This window comes from Saccopteryx leptura, chromosome 1 (genome assembly GCF_036850995.1).
Source record: "Saccopteryx leptura isolate mSacLep1 chromosome 1, mSacLep1_pri_phased_curated, whole genome shotgun sequence".
NCBI classification, from domain to species: Eukaryota; Metazoa; Chordata; class Mammalia; order Chiroptera; family Emballonuridae; genus Saccopteryx; species Saccopteryx leptura.
In genome coordinates, this window is record NC_089503.1 from 57216237 (window position 1) to 57243497 (window position 27261).

The following is a 27261-nucleotide window of genomic DNA, read 5'->3' on the forward strand; positions in this document are numbered from 1 at the left end:
GGGATTAAGCAAAAGAGGGCGCCCAGAGGGCTCTTTCCCACCCACAACCTTCCCACAGTCACATACAGTACTCTCCAAGATGCTCTGCACGAAACACCTTACCCGACTGGACCCTCAAAACAATCCGAAAAGGTAAGTAATGCTGGTAAATTTACATACATGAAAAGTGGGGCTTAAATTAGGTGTCTCGGCCAAGACAACCTGCACCCCACAGAGCCTCTTTCCTCCCCTCCCGTCCTCATTTAGGCCCAACCCTCAAAAATCCCAGTACCGCCTACCACGCACTAGCTTTGTAACCCTGACCGAGCTAAACCTCATATTCTCCATCTGTAATAAACTATAATAAGGTTGTCAGGAATATTAAAAAGATAACCCATATAAAGGGTGTGGCACAGTGTCTGCCACGTAATTGATGCTCAGAAAATGTTTACCACTACTACTACTATTAACAATAGGCAGAGACTTCTTATTATACGACCCTTCTTGACAAGCCATTCAGAAACCTGCACTTCCCACCCCAACCTTCACCCCCAAGGTGGGCCTCAGACGTAATTCTACAGACACGCCCCCAGATTCTACCTCCCAGGCATGCCCGGTACTTCCCCCTCCCACAAACTCTTCTCCTCACAAACCTTACCACGGATAGATTCTCCCCAGCCAGACTCCGTCACGAAGGAGGCCTTTCGCTCGCACTCGCCTCTCCAGCACCTCCTCTAGGCCTGGGCATGCCTGTGGGCCCCCTAGGCTGAACGCCAGCCGCGGGCCCGCGCCGGTTACCTGGCCGCGCGCTCCCGCTCGCCTCCCGCTTCCTCCGGATCGTGTTCCACGCGGGCTCGCGCCAGCGCTGTGAACGCCGAGTTAGTTTAAACTATGGCCCCGCCCCCTCACACCGCGCTCTGATAGGTTCCTGTGGCTGGTGTGCACGGCAGGGTACGCTGGAGGACCCGGGAAAAGGAAGTGTGAGGGCCACTCGGGTAAAAGAAGGGGTGTCCCGACTTCCGGACCCCAGCCCCCCACTGGAGGGCAAAGACTACAAATCCTAGCACCTCCGCGGCTTTGAAGCCCCGCCCCTGAAAGCTACAGCTCCCGGTAGGCATTGCGGCAATGTTTACAGGGTCGGCTAAGAGGTAGTGGTGAAGGTAGTTACCATGGAGTTGCGCTGGGAACCCTGAGGTAGTGAGTGAAACGCGGAGGCTGGAGGGTCGGCAAGTGCGGGTGAGTGGGCCGGGAAAATAGGAAACCCGTTCTAGGCAACAAGAGCTCTGTGGAGAGGAGAGGAGCACTTTCTGTGGAAAGTGAGACTCCCCTTCTACAAACCTTTACCCTCTTTCACAGTGAACAGAACACAACACCCATAAGGGATAGACGGGGACGGGGGGGGGGGGGGGGGGGCGCTGAGATACCACCTATACAGATTCCAGAGTGTGATTCTTTCCATCACAAACATGGGGCTCCCTAATCCAAATGCCTCAGATCCATGACACTGGGAGATATGAAACGCCCAGACATAGGGTTGGTTTTCCTGATGAACTGAGACCCAGGGTCTTCAAGATATGGGAATAGCGTTAGAATTAAATCATAGGCCCTAATCCTGGAGATGTAAGAAACTTTATGGGGCTTTCACTGCCCTTTCCAAGCAGGAAGACCCCAGGGGAAAGCCTCCTCAGAGTCTGAGCAGGATCTTTCCACACACTTATTAGGGGTCCTGTCCCCAAATTACCCCTCCTCCTGCTTCTCAAAGCTCTACACTTAAGAGCTTCATTCCTTTTACAGTCTTCATAACAGATCTGTATTACATTTAGTAATTTAGCCAGCCCTTTCATATCCATTGTCTCTTTTGAGCTTTGTGAATCAAGGATGTTTATCCCCATTTCACAGACTGGAAAACTGAAACCCAGAGAGGCACAGTTACTTGCCCAAGGCCACACACCAAGTCAATGAGGGCTAGGTCTAGACCCCAGTTTGCCAATCTCCAGCCAAGTCTCTAACTTGAGCCTACAGCCTCTCTAGTTTAAGGACTTGTTCCACGGAGTAGGAACTGCCACAGGGCAAAGAAACCATGGGATTATTTACAGTTCAGCCTGAATGAGTTTCAGATCCTTTCTTGAAAGTTTTATTTTCATAGATTTTATATGGAGAAACTGATTTGTTTTTCCACTTATTTATGCATCCATTGGTTGATTCTTGTATGTACCCTGACCAGGGATCAAACCTACAACTTTTGTGTATCAGGACAAGGTGCTAACCGGCTAAGCTACCTGTTCAGGGCCTTCCTTGAAAGTTTAAATGGGAAAGGGAACTAGAGAGACAGAAGACAGTGGAAATCAAACAGAAACAGGAAACAGTCTGGCTACACAGCACCCACCTGATGCTGCCATGATCCGCTGGTTTCTGGCTGGCTTCTAGCTGACCCTGATTGGAGTTCCCCCAGGCTTGGTCCTAGGCCCACATCCCACCCACTTCACTATTCTTGGGCATTTCTATCCACATGCACAACTTCCTTTACCACCTGTAGGCAGATGTATACAAATGTATAGCTCCAGTCCAGCTGTCATCTCTAAGCTCCAGGTCTGTATAGCTAATTGCCTCTTCAACATCTCCTTCAGGATATGTCATAGACAACTCAAACTCAACATGTCTACAACTGAACTCATAATCTTTATGTTCTCCAGGCCTGGATTTCTTCCAGTGTTCTAACCTCTATCCACGATTACTGAAGCCAAAACCCAAGATTTATTCTTAATACCAACCTAACCTGGGGTGGTACAGTGGTTAAAGCATTGACCTAGAACGTTGAGGTCGCTGGTTCAAAACCCTGGGCTTGCCTGGTCAAGGCACATGTGGGAGTTGATGCTTCCTGCTCTTCCCTGCCTTCTCTCTCTCTTTCCTCATTAAAAAATGAATAAAATCTTTTTTTTTAATTATCGTTAATACCTCTTACATTTACCACCATCATTAAATCCTGTCAGCTTTACCTTTATACTCCTCTCGCCACATCCTTCCTTCCCAGCCATTTTGCATACTGCAACTAGAGTAATCCTTCAAAAATGGAAATTTAATATTGTTCATGTTCCCCATCCCACCCCCATTTAAAAAGTTACCTTGTGGCTTCCTGTTGCTCTTAGCATCAAGCAACATCTCAGCCTGCGTCCTACCCACCCCTCCTTTTATTCCCTCCAGAATATGGCCTTTAAAAAAAAGTTTATTTATTGATTTTTTTGGGAAGAGGGGAAGAGAGATAGACAGGGACAGACAGACATGAAGAGAGAGAGATGAGAAGCATCAATTCTTTGTTACGGCACCTTAGTTGTTCATTGACTGCTTTCTCATATGTGCAATGACTGGGGGGCTCCAGCTGAACCAGCGACCCCTTGCTCAAACCAGCGACCTTGGGTTTCAAGCCAGTGACCTTTTGGCTCAAGCTGGTGAGCCCATGCTCAAGGTGACCTCAGTGTTTTGAACCTGTGTCCTCTGCATCCCAGGCCAACACTGAATCCACTGTACCACTCTGCCTGTTCAGGCTATATGTTTTTTAAGACTGCTAATTTTTTTTTTCTTTTAGAGAGGAGGAGAGAGAGAGAGAGAGAGAGAGATGAGAAAGAAAGAGAAAGCGGGGAGGAGCAGGAAGCATCAACTCCCATATGTGCCTTGACCAGGCAAGCCCAGGGTTTTGAACCGGCGACCTCAGCATTCAAGGGGTGCTTTATCCACTGCACCATCACAGTCATGCCTTTATTTTTTTTAGTGAGAGAGAAAGGGAAAGAGAGAGAGAGATGAACATAGATCTGTTCCTGTATGTGCCCTGACTGGGGATCAAACCAGCAACCTCTGCACTTTGGGACAATGCTCTAACCACCCAAGCTATCCGGCCAGGGCAGATATGACCTTTTCTAAGGTTTTCAAAATTTATAAGTAACCTCTCACCATAGAGCCTGTTATTTTTGACTGGAATGTTCACACACCCCAACCCCAACTACAGTTAATTTGTACTTATCCTCAATCTCTTCTCTAAAAAATGTCTCCCCTTAAAATAAAAATATAAAAAAAATTTTTAAAAAGATAATGTCTTCCTTGACTGCTCAGACCAAGTCAGCTCCCTCAGTTATAGTAACCTCATGTCCCTCTCCTTTATAGCATCATTCAATGTAGCAATTTTTAATGTATTTGTTAATAATCTACTATTTGTCCCCACTCTAGGGATACAATTATAAGAAAAACTTAGTTCCTTCCCAGGTGGAGTTTATGGACATACAAATAGTAAGCAGATCATCCTAGTGTTGCAAGTGGTACCATGGCTGTAAGTATGGGGTGTTTTGGGACCCCAGAAGAGAAGTTCCACATCCAAGATTTAGACATAAGAGTAGGCTCCTCAGAAAAGACGAAACCCAAGCTGAGTCTTAAAGTAAGAATTAGCAAGGCAAGAGGAGGAAGAAACTATATTCCAAAGAGAGAAAGCAGGATGTGCCCAGAGGTAGATGAGGGAATTCCAAGTAACTGCATTTGGTGGTTGGTGGAACTGCAGAATTGGAGGTGAGGATAAGAGATGGTAGTAGAGAGGTGGGCAGGAAGTTCAATCTTAGGCCTCCTTTTGGCACCTGGAAATACAACTTCCCAGAACACAAATCATTTGGCACTTTTCATGACTCTGTGTCTTTTTTAATTTTTTATTTACTGATTTTAGCAAGAGAGGAAGGGAGAGAGAGAGAGGAACATTGATCTGTTCCTGTATGTGCCCTGACAGGGATTGAACCAGCAACCTCTGTGCCTCAGAATGACTCCAACCAACCAAGCTATCTGTCCAGGGATTTTCATGATATTCTTTTATTTTTTGTCTACCTGTAGCCCATATACAGAAACCCTCTCTAGGTCAAGCCACTGAATCTCCTTTAAGATCTCATCTGATTATTCCTCAGAGCTTCCTGTACCATCATGTTGCTGCTTACCTGAGAGAAGAAGGGAATAGGCTATCCAGTCAAATTGCAATTGCTAGTAATTTCCAAACACTGAAAACAAATTTCCACCAACTGGGAATTGGTTAAATAAAGTTAAATTAAATAAAGTTCAAGTAGGGTACACACAAATTCTATGGAATATTCTGCAACTATTAAAAAAAGTAAGAGAGGCCTGACCTGTGGTAGCGCAGTGGATAAAGCGTCGACCTAGAAATGCTGAAGTCGCCGGTTCGAAACCCTGGGCTTGCCCGGTCAAGGCACTTATGGGAGTTGATGCTTCCAGCTCCTCCCCCCCTTCTCTCTCTCTGTTTCTCCTCTCTCTCTCTGTCTCTCTCCCTCTCCTCTCTAAAATGAATAAAAAAAAAAAAAAGAGTAAGAGAGATGCCTGACCAGTGGTGGCACAGTGGGTAGAGCATTGACCTGGGACACTGAGGTCCCAGGTTCAAAACCCCAAGGTCACTGGCTTGAGCATGGGTTTATGCAGCTTGAGTGCAGGCTTGCCAGCTTGAGCGTGGGCTTGCCAGCTTGAGTGTGGGATTACAGACATGGTCCCATGGTCGCTGACTTGAGCCCAAAAGTTGCTAGCTTGAAGCCCAAGGTCACTGGCTCCACCTGAGCCACACCCACCCACCCTCAGTTAAAGCATGTATGAGAAGCAATGAACAACTAAAGTGCCACAACAAGTTGATGTGTCTCATCTCTCTTCCTTCTTGTTTCTTTTTTTTCTTTTTCTTTTTTTTTTTTGTATTATTCTGAAGCTGGAAACAGGGAGAGACAGTCAGACAGACTCCTGCATGCGCCCGACCAGGATCCACCTGGCACACCCACCAGGGGCGATGCTCTGCCCACCAGGGGGTGATGCTCTGCCCCTCCGGGGCATCGCTCTGCCAAGACCAAGGAGCCATCCCCAGCGCCCAGGCCATCTTTGCTCCAATGGAGCCTTGGCTGCTGGAGGGGAAGAGAGAGACAGAGAGGAAGGAGGGGGGAGGGGGGAGAAGCAAATGGGCGCTTCTCCTGTGTGCCCTGGCCGGGAATCAAACCCGGGTCCCCCGCACGCCAGGCCGACGCTCTACCGCTGAGCCAACCGGCCGGGGCCTTGTTTCTTTTTTAAAAAAAAATTACAAAGAAATAGACTGTACGTTTATTTTAAAATATACATAATTTTGGCCTGACCTGTGGTAGCACAGTGGATAAAGCATCAACCTGAAGTGCTCAGGTCGCGATTGGAAACCCCAGGTTTGCCAGGTCAAGGCACATATGGGAAGCAACTACAAGTTGATATTTGCTGCTCCCTCCCTGCCATACACCTTTCTCCCTCTCTTCTATCTCTAAAATCAATCAATAAAACCTCAAAAATATAAATGTACATAATTTTGGACCTGGTCAGATAGCTTGCTTGGTTAGAGTGTTGTCCTCATAGTAAAAGTTGCCAGTTCAATCCCCGGTCAGGGCACATACAGAAATAGATCAATGTTTTTCTCTCTTTCTTTTTTTCTCTCTCTCTTTCTCTCTCCCCCCTCCCTTCCTAAAATCAATAAATTAAAAAAAATTTTAATGTTTAAAAAAATATGCTAAAAATATAAAATATAATTGTTAACTATATCTTCTCTAACAGGCGTCCCAAACTATGGCCCACTGGCCACATGCGGCCCCCTGAGGCCATTTATCCAGCCCCCCACTGCACTTCCAGAAGGGGCACCTCTTTCATTGGTGGTCAGTGAGAGGAACACTGTATGTGGCGGCCCTCCAACGGTCTGAGGGACAGTGAACTGGCCCCCTGTGTAAAGAGTTTGGGGACCCCTGCGTGTAGGAGATTATATAGCCAAATTTAATTGTGATTGATTTTGGAGAGTGAGGCTTTTAGTTTCTATTTGATGTACTGTATGTTGTCTGACTTTATTCGGCAATCGTTAACTTTTTTTTTTTTTTTATAATGTTTGCTTCTTTTCTTTTTTTTTTTTTTTTTTTTTCTTTTTTGTACTCCTCTGAAGCTGGAAACGGGGAGAGACAGCCAGACAGACTCCCACATGCGCCCGACCGGGATCCACCCGGCACGCCCACCAGGGGCGACGCTCTGCCCACCAGGGGGCGATGCTCTGCCCCTCCTGGGCGTAGCTCTGCTGCGACCAGAGCCACTCTAGCGCCTGGGGCAGAGGCCAAGGAGCCATCCCCAGCGCCCGGGCCATCTCCGCTCCAATGGAGCCCTGGCTGCGGGAGGGGAAGAGAGAGACAGAGAGGAAGGAGGGGGTGGGGGTGGAGAAGCACATGGGCGCTTCTATGTGCCCTGGCCGGGAATCGAACCCAGGTCCCCCACACGCCAGGCCGACGCTCTACCGCTGAGCCAACCGGCCAGGGCCTTCTTTTTTTTTTCTTAATTTTTATTTATTCATTTTAGAGAGGAGAGAGAGAGAGAGACAGGGGGAGGAGCTGGAAGCATCAACTCCCATATGTGCCTTGACCAGGCAAGCCCAGGGTTTCAAACCGGCGACCTCAGCATTTCCAGGTCGACGCTTTATCCATTGCACCACCACAGGTCAGGCCAACTTTTTTTTTTTTTAATGTTCCTTGACCGCGGGCCTTCAGCAGACCAAGTAACCCCTTGCTTGAGCCAGCGACGTTGGGCTCAAGCTGGTGAGCTTTTTGCTCAGACCAGATGAGCCCTCGCTCAAGCTGGCGACCTCAGGGTCTCGAACCTGGGTCTTCCGCATCCCAGTCCGACGCTCTATCCACTGCACCACCGCCTGGTCAGGCCATGTTAACTTTTTAAAAAGAGATAAACAGTAAAAATATTTCCAATTTGGAAAAGAAAAATTCCAAAACAAGGTAGGTATACTCCTAACCCTGTCATTCATCAAGTCAGTCAGCCTGGACAGATGAGGAAGGCACTCGGATCTGACTAGCTTCTGATCATGAGGCAGAATAACAGATAGGAAAGACTGAATCCAAAAACAGCCACTGGTGTGAGCAAGGCAGCAGCAGTCAGGCTCACTATGTGACACCTTGAAGACACCATTCATTTATTTTCATTTCTTCTTTCATTCTGACTTCTAACCCTTAAGGTACATCTTATACATGGGAGCATCTTATATGTGGGGGAATATGGTAGCTATTGATGTATAACAAACCATTCAAAAACATAGTGTCCTCAAGCTTACAAGAAATAGAAAGTAGGTTATTAAGAAATGAGTATAGAGGCCCTGGCCAGTTTGCTCAGTAGTAGAGCATCAGCCCAGCATGTGGATGTCCCGGGTTCAATTCACGGTCAGGGCACTCAGGAGAAGCGTCCATCTGCTTCTCCACCCTTCCCCCTCGCTTCTCTCTCTCTCTCTCTTCTCCTCCCCTCCTGCAGCCAAGGCTCGATTAGAGCAAGTTGGCCCCAGGCATTGAGGATGGCTCCATGGCCTCCGCCTCAGGCGCTTAAAAATGGCTCCAGTTGCAAAGGAGCAAGGGTTCTGGATGGGTAGAGCATCGCCCCCCTTGTGGGACTGCTGAGTGGATCCTGGGTGGGGCACATGCAGGAGTCTGTCTCTGCCTCCCTCCGCTCACTAAAATAAAAAATAAAAAATAATTTAAAAAATGAGTAGAGAGGCCCTGGCCAGTTGGCTCAGTGGTAGAGCGTCGGCCTGGTGTGTGGGGGACCCGGGTTTGATTCCTGGCCAGGGCACATAGGAGAAGCGCCCATTTGCTTCTCCACCCCCCCTCCTTCCTCTCTGTCTCTCTCTTCCCCTCCCGCAGCCAAGGCTCCATTGGAGCAAAGATGGCCCGGGCGCTGGGGATGGCTCCTTGGCCTCTGCCCCAGGCGCTAGAGTGGCTCTGGTCGCGGCAGAGCGACGCCCCGGAGGGGCAGAGCATCACTCCCTGGTGGGCAGAGCATCGCCCCTGGTGGGTATGCCGGGTGGATCCCGGTTGGGCACATGCAGGAGTCTGTCTGACTGTCTCTCCCCATTTCCAGCTTCAAAAAAATACAAAAAAAAAAAAAAAAAAAAATGAGTAGAGAGAGTACAGCTACTTCAATTTATTGAGTACCTGCTACAGGACATAGAAGAGCTCTCAAGATAGGTTTTGTCTCTTTTAGAGTTGAGAAAACAAGCTATTAATAAAATTTTGTTAAAAGTATAGTGGGGGCATCTATCAGTTACCGTATCTCCCCATGTATAAGACACAACTGTCTTCGAAAAATTTGGGGTCTAAAAACTGGACGCGTCTTATACAGTGGTTGTAGGTTTTTTTACTTGCATTTCTCGCTTTTTCACACTTGTTTCTGCACTCATTGTTGAAGACAGTGATTCGTCATCAGACACAGATGAGGACAAGCTAATGGATTGGAGGAGTTTTTTTTTGTTTTTTGTTTTGTATTTTTCTGAAGCTGAAAACGGGAAGAGAGAGTCAGACAGGCTCCCGCATGCGCCCCACCGGGATCCACCCAGCACGCCCACCAGGGGGCGACGCTCCGCCCACCAGGGGGCGATGCTCCGCCCCTCCGGGGCATCGCTCTGCTGCGACCAGAGCCACTCTAGCGCCTGGGGCAGAGGCCAAGGAGCCATCCCCAGCGCCCTGGCCATCTTTGCCCCAATGGAGCCTCAGCTGCGGGAGGGGAAGAGAGAGACAGAGAGGAAGGAGAGGGAGAGGGGTGGAGAAGCAGATGGGCACTTCTCCTGTGTGCCTTGGCCGGGAATCAAACCCGGGTCCCCCGCACGCCAGGCCGACGCTCTACCACTGAGCCAACCGGCCAGGGCCTGGATTGGAGTTTTGACAGTGATGAGTATTAGTATAAATTTTATGATGAATAAAACTTGAGTTCAATAACTTTATGTAATGCATTATTTTTCCAAATTTTGAGCCCCAAAATTAAGGTGCATCTTATACATGGGAGCATCTTATATGTGGGGGAATATGGTAGCTATTGATGTATAACAAACCATCCAAAAACATAGTGACTTAAAACAATAGCATTTTTTTATTGCTTCTAACTCTGAGTCAGCCATGTTTCTTCTGGTCTTGGTTGGACTCATTCATGTGTCTGCAGTCACCTGGGAGTTAGGTGACTCTCCTGATCTTTACTTGGGGTAGGCTGACTATAGGCTGGTCTAGGACAGCCTCAGGTGGGATCACTCACTCGCTTTCTTTCACGTATCTTCCACCTGTACATGTGTCTTGTATCCCTCCATCAGACTAACCGTGTTCTCTTGGCACTGGCAAAGAGCAAGAGGGCAAACCCTCTCTTTGAGCTTCTATTTGTTTCATGTTTACCAACATCCCATTGGTCTAAGCAAGTCACTTGACTGAGCCCAGCATCAGAGTAATAGGGCAGAAGGGATGGAAACAGATCATGAACAGGGGTCATCAAGGGAATCAATCTAACATAGGACACATTGAACAATTTTATCTGGAAAGTATTCATCAAAAAGGGTACACTAGCCTGACCTGTGGTGGCGCAGTGGATAAAGTATCCACCTGGAACGCTGAGGTTGCCAGTTCGAAACCCTGGGCTTCTCTGGTCAAGGCACATATGGGAGTTGATGCTTCCTGCTCCTCCCCCCTTCTCTCTCTTTCTCTCTCTCTCTCCTCTCTAAAATGAATAAATTTAAAAAAAAGAATAAAGAGTATATATTTTTTTCAATTTTATCTGGAAAGTATTCATCAAAAAGGGTACACTAGCCCGATCAGGCAGTGGTGCAGTGGATCAAGCATTGGACTGGGACACAGAGGACCCAGGTTCAAAACCCTAAGGTGACTGGCTTGAGTGTGTGCTCTTCCAGCTTGAGCACAGACTTACCAGCCTGAGCATGGGGTTGCTTGGCTCAAGCCAGTGACATGACCCCATGGTCGCTGGCTTGAGCCCAAAGGTCACTGGCTTGAAGCCCAAGGTTGCTGGCTTGAGCAAGGGGTCACTTGCTCTGCTGAAGCCCCCAGTCAAAGCACATATGAGAAAACAATCAATGAACTAAAGAGCTGCAAAGAAAAATTGATGTTTCTCATCTCACTCCCTTCCTGTCTGTCCCTATCTGTCCCTCTCTCTGTCTCTCTCTCTCTGTCGCTAAAAAATAAAATAAAAATAAGAAAAGGGTACATTGAAACAGGAGAGTATTCACTAAGTAGGCAACTGTTAGAACTGGATGTAGGCCCGTTTGCCATAGTTAACAGAAACCCAGTAGGTCATTCTGTGTCATGGGTTCTATTATTTGTATCTTGACTTCTTCCATTCTTGTCAGGCACAGGGTGGCAGACACTCAACAAATGCTTGCAGAATTGAATTGCCTATCTTAACTGTGAATGAGGTGTGGACCAAAATAGCTGAACCTCAAAGCAAATTGTTAGAACAAGCAGCTTAGCTTCAACACTCCAAAAACAGAAATCCTGTATTTGGCAGTTTCTCATTCATTCATCTCACGAACATTTCCTGATTGCTTGATGTAAACTAGTTTCTGTGATAGATGATGAGTAAGATAAAATACTAGCTCACAGCCTGGCCTTAATATTTTAAGCTAAAACTCATGTCTAGTAGTGCATAACTCTGGGGTCCTAACCCAGATCTTAATTTGGGAAAAGTATCCAATCTTGCTCAAAGGCATCAGACCTTTGTAGATTTTCAAGTGGAATGGGCTTCTGTATTGATGAGAACACTTTAGGTTCCTCTATTTCTACGAAAGAACATTGTGTTCTTTGTTGTCTGTCTGTAGATTTGTATCTAAAAGATTTAGATCTTCCTAATCAACAACCCATGCCCACCTGGTCAGTCCCGCATGCAACAGAATTCAGCTGTTAAGTGACTTAAGACTGAACTTCCCCAAAGCTCACTTGAGACTGCTGCTTTTAGAGAGAAAAACATTCACTTTCCTATTCCTCTAAACTAGTGATTTTCTTTTCTTAGAGAGATAGAGAGGGACAAACAGGGACATACAGGAAGGGAGAGTGATGGGAAACATCAACTTGTTGCAGCACTTTAGTTGTTCATTGATTGCTTTCTCATATGTGCCTTGACAGGGGAGGGGGGCTCCAGCTGAACCAGTGACCCCTTGCTCAATCCAGTTATCTTTGGGCTCAAGCTAGCAACCTTCGGCTTCAAACCAGACGAGCCCACACTCAAGCCTCGGGATTTCGAACCTGGGTCCTCAACGTCCCAGGTCAACACTCTATCTACTGCGCCACCGCCTGGTCAGACTAAACCAGCAATTTTTAACTAGTATGCTGTGAGATTTTTTAAAACATGCAATACCTGACAAGTCAGGGGCACTGACCTCTTTTCCCTCAGATTGTCAAATAAAAAAACGACAGTAGCCATCCAGTGTGAATGAATTGAAGTTATGCCTATTTTTTTTGTCAGATCAGCAAAGAATATATTTTTTGCTATGCTGCAGAATTTTAGTCGTTTGTCTATGTGTGCCACAAGATGAAAAAAGTTGAAAATCACTGCTCTAAACTTGTAAACTCTATCCTTGCATATGTTAAATCACACACACACATTTACTTGATAGTAAGCTTAAGCTAAATTACAAACTGTCAACTCTATAGTTTTTAAAAGAAATTCCATTTTAAGAACATTTGCAAACTTCATTGTTTCTGCATACAAATTGTTTCTTTGAATCAAATGATGAGAACCACATATCCTAATGTTTTTCCTTTTGACTTTGGGTGCCAGGAATTTCAGAGCTAAATATAGGCCTCATTTCCTAATTCTTTGGTACATCTCTCTCTTCCTTTAATTTGGCTTCTAATCTTTCTCTTCCATGTTTTGATTTCTACATCCATGCTGTCCAGTATGGTAGCCTCTAGTCATATGTAGGTATTGAATAATTGATAGGTATTTTGTCCAAATTGGGATGTGCTACAAGTGTAAAATATACCAGTTTTAAATAGTGATTATATGCCTGACCAGGCGGTGGCGCAGTGGATAGAGCATCGGACTGTGATGTGGAGACAGGTTCAAGACCCCAAGGTTGCCAGCTTGAGCGCGGGCTCATCTGGTTTGAGCAAAGCTCACCAGCTTGGACCCAGAGTCGCTGGCTTGAGCAAGGGGTTACTCAGTCTGGTGAGGGCCCACAATCAAGGCACATATGGAAGTACAATCAATGAACAACTAAGGTGTCGCAACGTGCAAGAAAAGCTGATGATTGATGCTTCTCATCTCTCCATCCCTATCTCTGACTCTCTCTCTGTCTCTGTAAAAAAAAAAAAATCAACCATTAAACAACAAATTAATGTCTCTCTCTCTCTCTCTTTCTCCTTAAAAAAAGAAAGAAAAAAGTGTTTATATGTTGAATGATACAAATATTAGAATAAAATATATGATTAAATTTAACTTCCCTGTTTTCTTTTAAAATTTGCTGATTTTAGAAAGGGAGGGAGAGAGAAACATTGATTTGTTCCACTTATTTATACATTCATTGGTTGACTTTTGTATGTGCCCTGACCAGGGATCAAACCAGCAACCTTGGCATATCAGGACAATGCTCTGACCAACTGAGCTACCCAGCCAGGGCTCTCTGTTTCTTTTCTTTCTTTTTTTTTTAAATTTTTTTTCTTTTTATTTATTCATTTTAGAGAGCGAGGAGAGAGAGAGAGAGAGAGAGAGAGAGAGAGAGAGACAGGGGGGAGGAGCAGGAAGCATCAACTCCCATATGTGCCTTGACCAGGCAAGTGCAGGGTTTCAAACCGGCGAACTCAGCGTTCCAGGTCGACGCTTTATCCACTGCGCCACCACAGGTCAGGCTTTCTCTGTTTCTTTTGACTTTTCTTTTTATGGCTACTAGAAATTTTTAATTACATATGTGAAGTAATTATATATGTGGCTTGCATTGGTAACATTCACTGTATTTCTGTTGCAAGTTCTTTTCTACAAATCATCCTGTTTTGAGCGTGATGTTAAACTACCTCAAATCTCTTTGGAAACCCAGGTGAAATAGTAAATGCAAAAAACGGTGATGGGGCCTGACCTGTGGTGGCGCAGTGGATAAAGTGTCGACCTGGAAATGCTGAGGTCGCCGGTTCAGAACCCTGGGCTTGCCTGGTCAGGGCACATATGGGAGTTGATGCTTCAGCTCTTTCCCCCCTTCTCTCTCTCTGTCTCTCCTCTCTCTCTCTCTCTCTCTCTCTGTCTCTCCCTCTCCTCTCTAAAATGAATAAATAAAAATTTAAAAAAACAAAAAAACAAAACAAAACAAAAAAAACGGTGATGGCAGTGGATAGAGTAAGGAAGGGGAGGTTGACTGGGACATATACTTGTCCTTGTCAGTCCATTTGTCTTGCTTGTGTCACATACAAAACCTCTCTATAAAAATGTGTTTTCAGCTGTTCTGCCCAGGTGAATAGTGTTCTCATGGTTTTGCCCAGCCTCTTGAAAAATTCTCAGCTTTATTTAAGCCAACAAATTGGAAGAAATATGATAAAACCATTCATACTACATTGTAAACGAGTGGCCTGACCAGGCGGTGGCGCAGTGGGTAGAGGATTGGACTGGGATGTGGAAGGACCCAGGTTCAAGACCCTGAGGTCTCCAGCTTGAGCGCGGGCTCATCTGGTTTGAGCAAAGCTCACCAGCTTGGACCCAAGGTCGCTGGCTCAAGCAAGGGGTTCCTCGGTCTGCTGAGGGCCCACGGTCAAGGCACATATGAGAAAGCAATCAATGAACAACTAAGGTGTCGCAACAAAAAAACTAATAATTGATGCTTCTCATCTCTCTGTTCCTGCCTGTCTGTCCCTATCTATCCCTCTCTCTGACTCTCTCTCTGTCTCTGTAAAATAAATAAATAAATAAACATTGTAAACGAGTGATAACATTGTGTTCACCCTTCTCAAGGGATATTTCCATTTTAACAGGGAACAATCCCTGAACCCAAAGGAATGAATCCCTAATGGTGGAGTTTCAGACATCAGTGACAGGTGAGTGCCAGGGAAGTAGGTTCCTGTTTTGTATGTGTGTGCTTAAATACATATGACTATATTAAAGATGTGGCTCAAAGTAGGGTCTTTTAATGAAAAGATGATGGGGGTGACAGACAAGCTGAGCAGAGAAAGCAGAAAATCCCCATCTGGGTCAGAAGACAAAGGCTGTCAGACACCAGATCCAATGCATATTCTTAGGGGTTTGTTAAGCAATAGAACAGCCCAGTTGATGTTACCAGAGGGTAGGTACCAAGACCATAGTAACTGTTTGTGGAGCAACAGAAAGGACTTCAGTGTAGGATTCAGGAGACTAGGATTGCAGCCCACAACTGACTCACTGGCTTAACTTTGGGCAAGTGCTTTCACCCTGGAGTCTCAGTTTCTTCATCTGGAAAGTAGAAATGGGTGTTATAACTATCAATGAGCTCTAAGGGATATGAAGGTACTCTGAGAAGTAGGAAGTGCCCTACAAATGCAAAGACTCATGATTAGTATCTTAAAATAGAAATGCAGCCAGGCTGGAGTAATAGAGGGTGTAAAACAGGGGGAGGGCAATGGGGAAACCTGTGACCCTTCTACCTGGAATACCAGTCCTTCTCTGTACTCCCAGGCTGAACCCGGATTCCAGGGCCCATGCTTACACCTGACAAATGATGGCCTGAGCTATGAGCAAAAAGGACCATATGAACACTTCAGTGCAAGAGCCTCCTCTTGACTACTCCTTCCGAAGCATCCATGTGATTCAAGGTCAGCTCAGAGTACAGCACTCCACTCACCATGGCAGCAGGCTGGGTGTGGTCCCTAGGGAGAAATCAGTCTTCTACTTAAAAGCCTGAAGATTCTTTCCATATGCTTGCAGATTTGTTGTTGTCTTTTCTGAGAGGAGTAAAATAAAGGGAGGTGGGGAGTGGAAGTGTTTGGCCTTTTAAAAAATTAGCAGAAAGCCTGACCAAGCAGTGGCGCAGTAGGTAGAGCATTGGACAGGGATGTGGAGGACCCAGGTTTGAAACCCCAAAGTCGCCAGCTTGAGTGCAGGCTCACCAGGTTGAACACGGGGTCGCTGGCTTGAGCCCAAAGGTCACTGGCTCGAGGCCCAAGATTGCTGGCTTGAACCCAAGGTCACTGGCTTGAGCAAGTGGTCGCTGGCTCTGCAGTAGCCCCCTGGTCAAGGCACATATGAGAAAGCAATCAATGACAACTAAGGAGACTAAGGAGCCACAACGGATTGATGCCTCTCACCTCTCCCCCTTCCTGTCTGTCTCTCCGTCCCCATCTGTCCCTCTCTCTGTCACACACACACAAAAATAAATAATTAAAAAATATTAGCAGTAAATCTGGCCCTGACTTGTTTTCTCAGTGGATAAAGTGTTGGCCTGGCATGCGGACATCCTGAGTTTGATCCCCGGTCAGGGCATACATGAGAAGCAACCATGTGCTTCTCTTCCCCTCCCTCCCCCTCTCTCTCTCTTCTTTTCTCACAGCCAGTGGCTCACTGGTCTGAGCGTTGGCTACAGGTACTGAAGATAGCTCAGTTGATTCAAGCATCAGCCCCAGATGGGGGTTACCGGGTAAATCCAGGTTGGAGCACATGTGGGAGTCTATCTCCCCTCCTCTCACTTAAAAAAAAAGTATATTAGCAGAAAAACTGAAAGGAACCAGGGGGCTCTAAGGATAATGGATCATCTTCAAAAGACAGGCTAGAGCAAGAAAGTCAGGTGGAAGCTGGAAAGCCAGTCTTTCAGCCAATAGTTTGTTTTTACCTGGAAAGGAAGAAACTAATGAAAGGAAACATGGCCTGCAGCAGATTCCCAGCCAACATGCAGAACCCTATCTCCCCAGTTGAGGACACTGTTCTGATCACCAGTAAAACATGGGGGCAGTGGGTGTCTTATTAACAAACTGGCCTGTTTCCACTTTGAATATTTATTGACATTTTATACTCATTCCAGTCATAGCAAAGTTTATTCCATTATTACCCACACATACTGCAGGTTCCAGCACTGCCCATGCTGATTCCCATTTTATCCTTCAATGTCTCAGCAATATCATATTCTCAAGAGAGTATGCTTCTTCCCATGAAAGTTCTGCTGTCCTTAGCATTTGTTACCTGGTCTCATAAGTGTTTCAGTATATCTACCTTCACAGAACATAGGTTGGTATCAACATACCCTACACCCATAATCTGGCTTTGGTCTTCTCTTAGGCAATTGGTGGCCACCTTTAATGTCAGGAAACAGGCAAACAGTTATCCCGAGTACTGGATACTACTTGGGTTTGGGTTTAGCATACATGGGTTGGCATCAGTCAGCAGTAAGCACACACCCACCTACTGTGATCTTTATTTTGTTGTTGTTTATTTATGCATTATGGGCTGATTCTTGTATGTGCCCTGACAGGATTGAACCTGCAACCTTGGCATGTCAGGACAATGTTCTAACCAATTGGGCTATCTAGCCAGGGCTCTACTGTTATCTTTATTATGCATGGTATCACTTCTAATTGATGTAGTCCATGTTTCACAGGGATTTTAGCTACAGTAATGGGTACATACAATATAGGTAAGGTGACAGAGGAGGAAGGGAAGTGTGGCTCCAACCTATCATGGGAATTCCCAGCTCTAAGTTGGGAGATGTAGTTTACACTCTGTATAGTTCTCAGAATGAGGGTAAAGACAAGCTACTACAACCAAGGATAATGCTACCACACAAAACATAATCAGTATAGATGTCCTGTCCTTCATTCAACAGTTAACTATTGAGCACTTGTTTATTTATTTATTTTAGAGAGAGATGAGAAGCATCAACTCATACTTGCTTCACTCTAGTTGTTCATTGATTGCTTCTTATACATGACTAGGGGATTCAAGCTGAGCCAGTGACCCCTTGCTCAAGCCAGCGACCTTGGGAAAATGTTGATGATCCCATGCTGGAGCTGGCAAGCCGTGCTCCAGCCCAACGACCTTGGGGTTTTGAACTGGGGACCTCAGCGTCCTGGGTTGATGCTCTACCCCACTGTACCACCTCCAGTCAGGGTGAGCACCTATTTCATTAAGTGCATATATCCATATATATGCATGTATGTATACATATGTGCCAGGCATAATGCTCCTTGATGAGTGTTGGGAGGGATGAGGGAGAGACACCTCTATGCCCCAAAAGGCCAGTCCCCTCAGGTTCCCCAGAGCTTATGGAACACTTAACTTGAAATTGGGGTTAGAGGCCTGACCAGGTGGTGGTGCAGTGGATAGAGCATCGGACTGGGATGCAGAGGACCCAGGTTCAAGACCCCAAGGTTGCCAGCTTGAGCACAGGCTCATCTGGCTTGAGCAAAGCTTACCAGCTTGGACCCAAGGTCGCTGGCTCGAGCAAGGGGTTACTCGGTCTGCTGAAGGCCCGCGGTCAAGGCACATAAGAGAAAGCAAACAATGAACAACTAAGGTGCCACAACAAAAAACTAATGATTGATGCTTCTCATCTCTCTCCGTTCCTGACAAACAAACAAACAAAAAAACACAAAAAAAAACAAATGTCCATGAATGTCGGCTGTCACTGAAAAATTAAAAAAAAAGAAATTGGGGTTAGAGGACAGAGTAGAGTTTGGGGGTACTTGGTACACTCTTTGCTAATTAATTAATTAATAGATGGATCATAGAATCTGAAATGGTAGTGACTTTAGAAGGCATCCAGTCTGTACTTACCTCCAACCCATGGTCCTTTTCTGTTCACAAACCTAGTATTAAGGGAGTCCCTTACCATACACACCCACCCAGTCCTTTTATTATGGGTTAAGGAATGACACAAGGAAGGTCTTCAAATTCTAACAACTTCTCTGGGAACACATGGAAAAAGCTGGATGGTAACCCTTCAGAGTTATGAAGACAAAATCAACTTTCCCCAGTTCTTATAGCTGGACAACCTCCAATTCTCCAAGTGTTGATATCTGTGGTCCAGTTTCCAGCCCTTCCTTTGCCTACTTTGAACAAGGCAGTTTCAACAGATCCTCAGGCGATGCAGGGCCCTGGTGGAATCTGAGGGAAGTAGTAACCGGTAGCAGCCTGGACACCTTGCTCCACCCTTGGTCACAGCAGCCCAGGCAGCCTCAAGTTTTAGGCAATGCCATCCCACCAGTGGCTCCTCCTGAGCTTAAGGTCAGCCCAGGCTTGGTGGCAGAGGTGGATTAAAGTTGATTGAGGCCCTGGGCCCAGAAGAAAATATTAGGCCCCTTAAAAAAAAAGAAACAGGGAAAATAAAAATACATGTTAACCATATTTTTAAATAAATAAAAAATATTATATACTATTAATGTTAAGATTGCACATATGAAACCAAACTTGGTGTCATTAGAAAAAAGTGTGAAAGGCCCTTCAGAAGTCGGGGCCCAGGGTGCGCGCCTGGTGTGCCCGCCATTAAATCCGCCTCTGCTTGGTGGCACTCCCCAGGCTACTGCCTCATCACACTGGATGCTAGTCCATATGTGGGTTTATTTTGACTTTAGCTTTTATGCATCTTTGTCATTTCATCTGAGAGTCTGCAGTCAGAAAATGAGGCTGGGAGTCAGGAGTTTCTTCATGTGCTGGGTCTCTCCAGTACCATTCAGCCACCTTCCCCCAACCTCACGCTCCAACTACTCACACTAGGACTAAGACAGAGAGCCATCTGGTGGATGCTGCCTGACATGCAGCTGAGGAAGACAGGTAGTTAACATTGGATGGGGGTTGGAAGAGAGAAAGTCTGTCCAGTAAAAGCTGAGGGGAGGGTGAAGACAAGCTATACAGGATGAACAAACACTAAATATTTCCTTCCGCAGAAGCAGCTTTAGAAAAGTAAACAAAAACAGGGCAATAGGAAAAATATAGTCACCTTGGCCAGAGCTGATGTCTGATCCCGGCTCGGCCGCTGTGAGGTTCAGCAAAGCCTATCCTCTCTCTGCACCTCATTTGTCAAAGCGGGGGGGGGGGGGGGGGGGGGCAGGAGTGTCTATATAAATGTGGTTTTTATTTTTGTTTTGTTTTAGCGTGAGATAGAAAGGAAGGGAGAGAGATGAGAAACATCAGTTCGTAGTTGTGAACTGAATTGTTCATTGATTGCTTCTCATATGTGCCTTGACTGGCGGCCTCCAGCAAACCCAGCGACCTTGGGCTTCAAGCCACCGACCTCTGGGTCCAAGCCAGCAAATATAGACGAGATCGGGCGTGTTCAGGGTAGTATGGCCGTAGACATAAGCCAGCAAATATAGGATCACATTGATGATCTCATGTTCAAGTCGGCAACCTCAGGGTTTGAACCTGGGACCTCACTGTCCCAGGTCAATTCTTTATCCACTGTGCCACCACTGGTCAGGCTAAGCTAGATGGGTTGTTTTTTTTGTTTTTTTTAAGAGAGAGACAAGAGCCTGATCTATGGTGGCTCACTGGGTAAAGTGTCGGCCTGGAATGCTGAGGTCGCCGGTTCAAAACCTGGGCCTGCCTGGTCAAGGCACATATGGGAGTTGATGCTTCCTGCTCCTCCCCACCTTCTCTCTCTCTCTCTCTCTCCTCACTAAAATAAATAAAAAATTTAAAAAAAAAAGAGACACAAGAGATGAGAAACATCAACTCATAGTTGCAGCACCTTAGTTGTTCATTGATTGCTCTCTCATATGTGCCTCGACCTGAGTGAGAAGGCTCCAGCTGAGCCAGTGGCCCCCTGCTCAAGCCAGTGACCTTGGGCTGAAGACAGCGACCTTGGTGTTTCAAACCTGGGTCCTCAACGTCCCAGGCTGACGCTCTATCCACTGCGTCACCACCTGGTCAGGCTCAGTAACTTCTTTTAATGAACTCCCCTTATGCCTCCTACTTTTACTATCCCTAAGGACTCATCTGTTTCTCTAACTTGTTCACTCTCCATGCTAATTATTCTCGAGTCTGTGTCTCAGACCATCATCTCTAATTGCCTACTTGACTTCTCCACCTTTAGGAACCTCAGACATACCAAGGTCAAGTCTGAAATCATCACTTGCCCAACCATGTCTCTTCTTAATCCCTTATCATAGATCTGGCATCTGCCTAGTCACCCAAACAAGAAACTGGGTGATACCCTTAAATGTTATTCTACCCTTACATCTAGTTAACCATCAAGTCATGCTGATTGTCCTTGACGTTTTGCTTGGATGATTGAAAGAGCCATCTTGGTCTTTCAGTCCCACCCACTCCCTAAAATCCAGGCTCCACGTTAAAGCTTCAGAGTGACTTTTAGATTTTTTTAAATTTTTTATTTTATTTATTTTTTTTGGTATTTTTCTGAAGCTGGAAACAGGGATAGACAATCAGACAGACTCCCGCATGCGCCCGACCGGGATCCACCCGGCACGCCCACCAGGGGGGGGCGCTCTGCCCCTCCGGGGCGTCACTGTCGGGACCAGAGCCACTCTAGCGCCTGGGGCAGAGGCCAAGGAGCCATCCCCAGCGCCCGGGCCATCTTTGCTCCAATGGAGCCTCGGCTGCGGGAGGGGAAGAGAGAGACAGAGAGGAAGGAGAGGGGGAGGGGTGGAGAAGCAGATGGGTGCTTCTCCTGTGTGCCCTGGCCGGGAATCGAACCCGGGACTTCCACACGCCAGGCCAACGCTCTACCACTGAGTGATTTTTAGATTTTTAAAAAATATATATTTAAAATTATTTTTATTTATTCATTGTTTTTGCATTTTAATTTTTTATTTTTATTTATTCTTTCTTTATTTTTTTTAGAGAGGACAGAGAGAGGGAGAGAGATTGAGACAGAGAGGGAGAGAGAAACAGAGAGAGAGAGAAGGGGGAGGAGCTGGAAGCATCAACTCCCATATGTGCCTTGACCAGGCAAGCCCAGGGTTTTGAACCGGCGACCTCAGCATTTCCAGGTCGACGCTTTATCCACTGTGCCACCACAGGTCAGGCTATTTATTCGTTTTAGAGAAGAGAGACAGAGAGAGATAGAGAGAGAAGGGAGGGAGGAGCAGATAGCATCAACTCCCATATGTGCCTTGATCGGGCAAGCCCAGAGTTTTGAACCGGCGACCTCAGCATTCCAGGTAGACGCTTGATCCACTGCGCCACCACAGGTCAGGCTATTTTAGATTTTATTTATTCCTTTTAGAGAGAGGAGAGACAGAAAGAAAGAGAGAAAGAAAAGAGAAGAAGAAAGAGAGGAAGGAAGGAAGGGAGGAAGGCAAGGAGGGAGGGAGAGAGTAGGGAATTGGGAAGCATCAACTCATAATGTCTTCTCATATGTACCTTGACCAGGCAAGCCCAGGGTTTTGAACCAGCAAGCTCAGCATTCTAGGTCAGTGCTTTATCCACTGCGCCACCACAGGTCAGGCCAGAGTGATCTTTCTTTTTCTCTTATTTGTATACATATATATTTATTTATTTAGAGAGGCAGGGAGAGACAGACGGACAGACAGGAACATCGAACTGGCAACATTCGTGTTCCGGGACAACGCTCCAATCAACCAAGCTATTTGGCAAGGGCTTCAGAGTGTTCTTTTCTGTCTTTCTCTTTTACGTTTTTTTTCTTTTATTTTTAGATTTTATTAATTTTAAAGGCGAGAGAGTGAAAGGTGGGAGGGAGCACTTCATAGTAGTTGCTTCCCATATGTGCCTTGACCGGGCAAGCCCAGGGTTCTGAATTGGTGAATTCAGCGTTCTAGGTTGAGACTTTATCCACTGTGGCACCAAAGGTCAGGCCACAGTGGTCTTTCTTAATTAAAAGATTGGATTATCTTCTTTGCTCGAAAACCTCCAGTGATGCCTGGTGGTGCAGTGGATGGAGCGTCAGACTGGAACGCAGAGGACCCAGGTTCAAAATCCTGAGGTTGCCGGCTTGAGCACAGGCTCATCCAGCTTGAGCGCAGGCTTACCAGCTTGAGCACCGGGTTCCTGGTTTGAGCGTGGGATCACAGACATGACCCCATAGTTGTTGGCTTGAGCCCAAAGGTCGCTGGCTTGAAGCCCAAGGTCACTGGCTTTGAGCCAAAGGTTGCTGCCTTGAGCAAGGGGTCACTCACTCTGCTCTAGCCCCTGGCCAATGTACATAGGAGAAAGCAATCAATGAAGAACTAAGGAGCTGCAATGAAGAATTGATGCTTCTCTCCCCCTTCCTGCCTGTCTGTCCCTCTTCTCTGTCTCTGTCACCAAAAAAAAAACACAACAAAAACCTCCAGTGACTTCTTATCACCTATGAAAAAGTCCAAGATAGCCTGGCATTCAAGCTTCCTCCTCTCCTTTTTCCTCCTTGCCCCCTTGTGCAGCACATACATGGGCACCCATGCTGTTCCATACCTCTATGCTTTTGCTTATGCTATTCTCATCCTTCCCACCCTTCTTTTTTTTGTATTTTTCTGAAGCTGGAAACGGGGAGAGACAGTCAGACAGACTCCCGCATGCGCCTGACCGGGACCCACCCGGCACGTCCACCAGGGGCGATGCTCTGCCCACCAGGGGGCGATGCTCTGCCCCTCCGGGGCGTCGCTCTGCCGCGACCAGAGCCACTCTAGCGCCTGGGGCAGAGGCCAAAGAGCCATCCCCAGCGCCCCGGCCATCTTTGCTCCAATGGAGCCTTGGCTGCGGGAGGGGAAGAGAGAGACAGAGAGGAAGGGGTGGGAGTAGAGAAGCAAATGGGCACTTCTCCTATGTGCCCTGGTCGGGAATCGAACCCGGGTCCCCCGCACGCCAGGCCGACGCTCTACCGCTGAGCCAACTGGCCAGGGCCCTCTTTTCACCCTTCTAATCCACCAAGATCCAGCTTGGGCTTCACCTTCTCTAGGAAACGTCTGTGAGCTCCAAACGGTTACGAACTCCTCTTCTGTGCTTCCACAACTTAACATTTATCACACTATATTTCCAGTTTGTTTCCATCTTGCCCATATAAGCTTGTCCACAAACATCTGCTTCATCCTCACTCTATTATTCTTACAAAGTGCAGTACAGACCCTTTCTCATTTTGTTCACCATTGTATATACCATATCTGACACATGGTAATTGTTCAACATTAATGAAGAGAGCACATCAGTGTTACAGAGTGAATTCTATAGGCTCTAGCAGTGGGTAATTCTAGATTTTGTTCCATTATCACCTTAGCTCAAAGCCCAACAACTCTGGTTTTTAGTCTCCTCATCTACAAATAAGGAATGGTTTTGTCCCCATCCCCACAAAACATGTACACAGAGGTGGTACACAGAAGACCTAATGAAGCATGTGACCCTAACCAAGAGTTTGGGCCTGACCAGGCAGTGGCACAGTGGATAGAGCGTCAGCCTGAGACGCTAAGGACCCAGGTTCAAAACTATTTGAGCACAGGATCATAGACATAACCCTATGGTCGCTGGCTTACGCCCAAAGGTCACTGGTTTGAGCAAGGGCTCACTGGCTTGACTGGAGCCCCCCGGTTAAGGCACATATGAGAGAGCAATCAACGAGCAACTAAGGTGGTACAATTGAGTTGATGCTTCTCATCTGTCTCCCTTCCTGTCGCTTTCTTTCTCTCTAAAAACAAAACAAAACAAACCCCAACATTTTGGGAAGTCTTTGGCCCTTAGTCTTAGCTTACTGACACTTGGGCCCTGTGAGAAGAGGGTCTTGAACTGACAGTAGGAAGAGTCACACTAGACTCAAGTATCAGGCTCTGGTCCTGCAGTTAGCTTGGGCTGCTTACCTCTCAGCTGTGCCTTCCCATCCCCTAGATCCAGAAAGGCAAAGACTGTATACCCAGGCCTCACTTTGTTCCCACAGATCTAGTAAGCGAGGAACCAAGGACAGGGCTACGACCACTAACACACTCAAAGTCAGGGAAGTCACTTACCCAGTCCCTGTGGCTGAACAACAATGCCCTCAACGAGCTGAGAGACTTCAAGCATGTAATTTCACAGCTGCTGGAGCATCCACAGAACCTGGCGTGGATAGACCTGTCTTTCAACGACCTGACTACCATTGACCCTGTGAGTTCCCAGCCCTGGGAGTCCAGTCGGGGTGGGCTGGAAGGAACTCCCTTCTAGCCCCCAGCCTCTTCACCTCCTACATTTCATCAAAGAAGTTGTGAGGCAACATGGTACCACATGGCTGTTGGATCAGACATAAGTTCAAATCTTAGATTTGCCCTAGTATGTGATTTTGGACAACCTACCTACCCTCTCCAAAACTTCAGTCTCCCTGTCTGAAAAATGAGAATATGCCAGTATCACAAAGGTTTTAGGAGAAATAAATGAGAATGTATAGAAACCAATTGGCACACAGCAGGCTGAAGTAGAACTGTAGCTCTTGTTATCAGGCACCTGCTGTGCCTTATGTTAAGTTCTTCTGTGGAAGAGGTAGCTAGTTAAAGCACAGCATTTATTTTTCATGAACTCAGACTCAAATTTTAAGAAATAAATTTGTCCAGGATCTATTAGAGGAAAAGGAGCTAGAGCACAACTTGGAAACTGTTCCCTGGGTGTAGTGGTCTTAATTTCACTACTATTAAAGATTCTCTTATATACCTAGCACAGTACTGTGTATCCTTGTCTCTTATAGTGACAGAATCTTAGATCACCAAAGGTCTTCAGTGAAAGAGAAGCTAGAACTCAGGAAAGATAGGCGAGCTTACTCACCTGGCATATCAGTGGCAGTGTTAGGACCCAAAACCATACTTCTTACCCCTGAGGTCAGAGCCTAGGTCAGTGGGATGCCCTCGTACCCCTTCAAAGATAAATGAAAGTAGGTGGAGTCATCCAGTATGGCCTGGGGATGAGGGGTGGTTGAAGGGGGAGTGGAGAGCAAGTTGTTCCCAAAACTTCTCTGCCCTCAGGTCAGTCCTGAACACAGCTCTAGAGCCCTGTCCAGCCCGGCTTTCGGTTTCTTCCTCCAACAGGTCCTGACAACTTTCTTCAACCTGAGTGTCCTCTACCTCCATGGCAACAGCATCCAGCGCCTGGGAGAGGTGAATAAGCTGGCTGTGCTCCCTCGGCTCCGGAGCCTGACACTCCACGGGAACCCCATAGAGGAAGAGAAGGGGTATAGGTAAGTGCCCTGCCCTGGAGCTGGGCTACCCTGAGGGCCAGGAGGGCAGACAAGAAACCCAACACCATCCCTCTGCCATGCTTGGGCCAGCGACAGGAGAAGAGACTTTAAGGCATTTCTCGCTGTCAGTCAAGATAAGTTAAGTCTCCCCCAAACTGTACTCAAGTCCCTCCAATCCTGTAGTCAGGGGAGAAGCAGCAGCTGGTGGTGAGGGAATGGGGGGCTGGCTGGGGGGCTGGCCCCCAGCCCGAGTCTTCCTCACAGGCAATATGTGCTGTGCACCATGCCCCATATCACCACATTCGACTTCAGTGGGGTCACCAAAGCAGACCGCACCACAGCTGAAGTCTGGAAACGCATGAACATCAAGCCCAAGAAAATCAGGATCAAGCAGGATACACGCTGAGGTTCCTAGGACTGTAGCCATCGTGAAAGCCTGAGGATGGCCAGTCTGGTTTAACAGTACAATAAAGTATTTGAGCTGTTCAGCAGATAACAAAGCACTTGTACTATGTAAAAATGCCCAACTCGGGTAACTGCCAGTAGCTCCGGTCTTGCTTCACTGAAAGACAGGCAGTGAAGGGAAGGCCCGTTGGTCTGAGACGCAGGAGACCCGGGTTCATTGCATGGCCATGGGAAACTTATCTAAACTATAGCCCCTATTTTTTACTTTTCAGCTCAGACACCCTGGGGTTAGTTGTTTCACAGAGCACGAGGGTTCTGTGGAGATGCTCAGAGGCCTCTGTGATAGGAAGTCAAGACAGGCCATGATCTCTGAATCGTACATTTCAATCAGACCAGAGTAGTTACCCTCTTGGGCTTTATATGCTGGGATTCTGCTCGAGACTTCACTTGATAAAAAGAATCTTCTGCTTGAAAACATTGGCTTGCTGACTTCATATCAGGCACTCCTGGTCTGTCTGTACCACCAGCAGCAATCTGTTTCCAGACTTTTTAGTGATTTCACTGAGCCTGGGACAGGGTCAACAATGACAGTTGCCTCAGTGTTCCTATCACTGGAGAAAGAACAAGCAATCCAGACCAGGCCAAGTCTCAGGTAAGACCTGGGAACCTGCCTGACCTGTGGTGGCGCAGTGGATAAAGCATCAACCTGGAAATGCTGAGGTCACTGGTTCAAAACCCTGGGCTTGCCTGGTCAAGGCACATTTGGGAGTTGATGCTTTCTGCTCCTCCTCCCTTCTCTCTCTGTCTCCTTTCTCTCTCTCTCTTCCCCTCTCTCTCCTTTCTAAAATGAGTAAATAAAAAAAAAATTTATAAAAAAAAAACAAACAAAAAACCCCTGGGAACCCTGAACCCTTGTCTCCAAAACTCTTCTTAGTTCCCTAGAGGATGCTCCCCCACCTTTCCCATCTCACTGCTCACAGACTTGAGTAGCCAGAAGCAAGCCGTAGGGTGATGAGAGG

At 46.7% G+C, this 27261-nt stretch overlaps 2 protein-coding genes across 10 annotated transcripts in view; one reads left to right on the forward strand and one right to left on the reverse strand.

The window, feature by feature from the left end:
- NUMA1 (nuclear mitotic apparatus protein 1) overlaps window positions 1-898 on the reverse strand; it is a 98655-nt gene extending 97757 nt beyond the window's left edge. The window contains exon 1 of one of the 2 annotated variants that reach the window (XM_066367472.1): window positions 778-898. The gene's annotated coding sequence lies outside the window, so the exon portion shown is untranslated. The other variant, XM_066367436.1, reaches the window with a different exon arrangement.
- Window positions 899-962: 64 nt separating this feature from the next.
- On the forward strand, window positions 963-27143 carry LRRC51 (leucine rich repeat containing 51). Of its 8 annotated transcripts, none has more exons than XM_066367642.1 (6): window positions 1015-1089; window positions 14769-14831; window positions 15445-15581; window positions 24575-24780; window positions 25689-25837; window positions 26102-27143. In XM_066367642.1, exons 3-6 carry the CDS (start codon window positions 15500-15502, stop codon window positions 26241-26243), a joined length of 579 nt encoding a protein of 192 aa, XP_066223739.1. In that variant the 5' UTR covers window positions 1015-1089; window positions 14769-14831; window positions 15445-15499; the 3' UTR covers window positions 26244-27143. The 8 variants fall into 8 exon arrangements, with proteins under 8 accessions (XP_066223783.1, XP_066223739.1, XP_066223757.1 ...); XM_066367633.1 differs by lacking the exon at window positions 1015-1089 and adding an exon at window positions 1106-1215; XM_066367667.1 differs by lacking the exon at window positions 1015-1089 and adding an exon at window positions 1106-1215 and having other exon boundaries at window positions 26150-27143.
- Window positions 27144-27261: the final 118 nt, after the last annotated feature.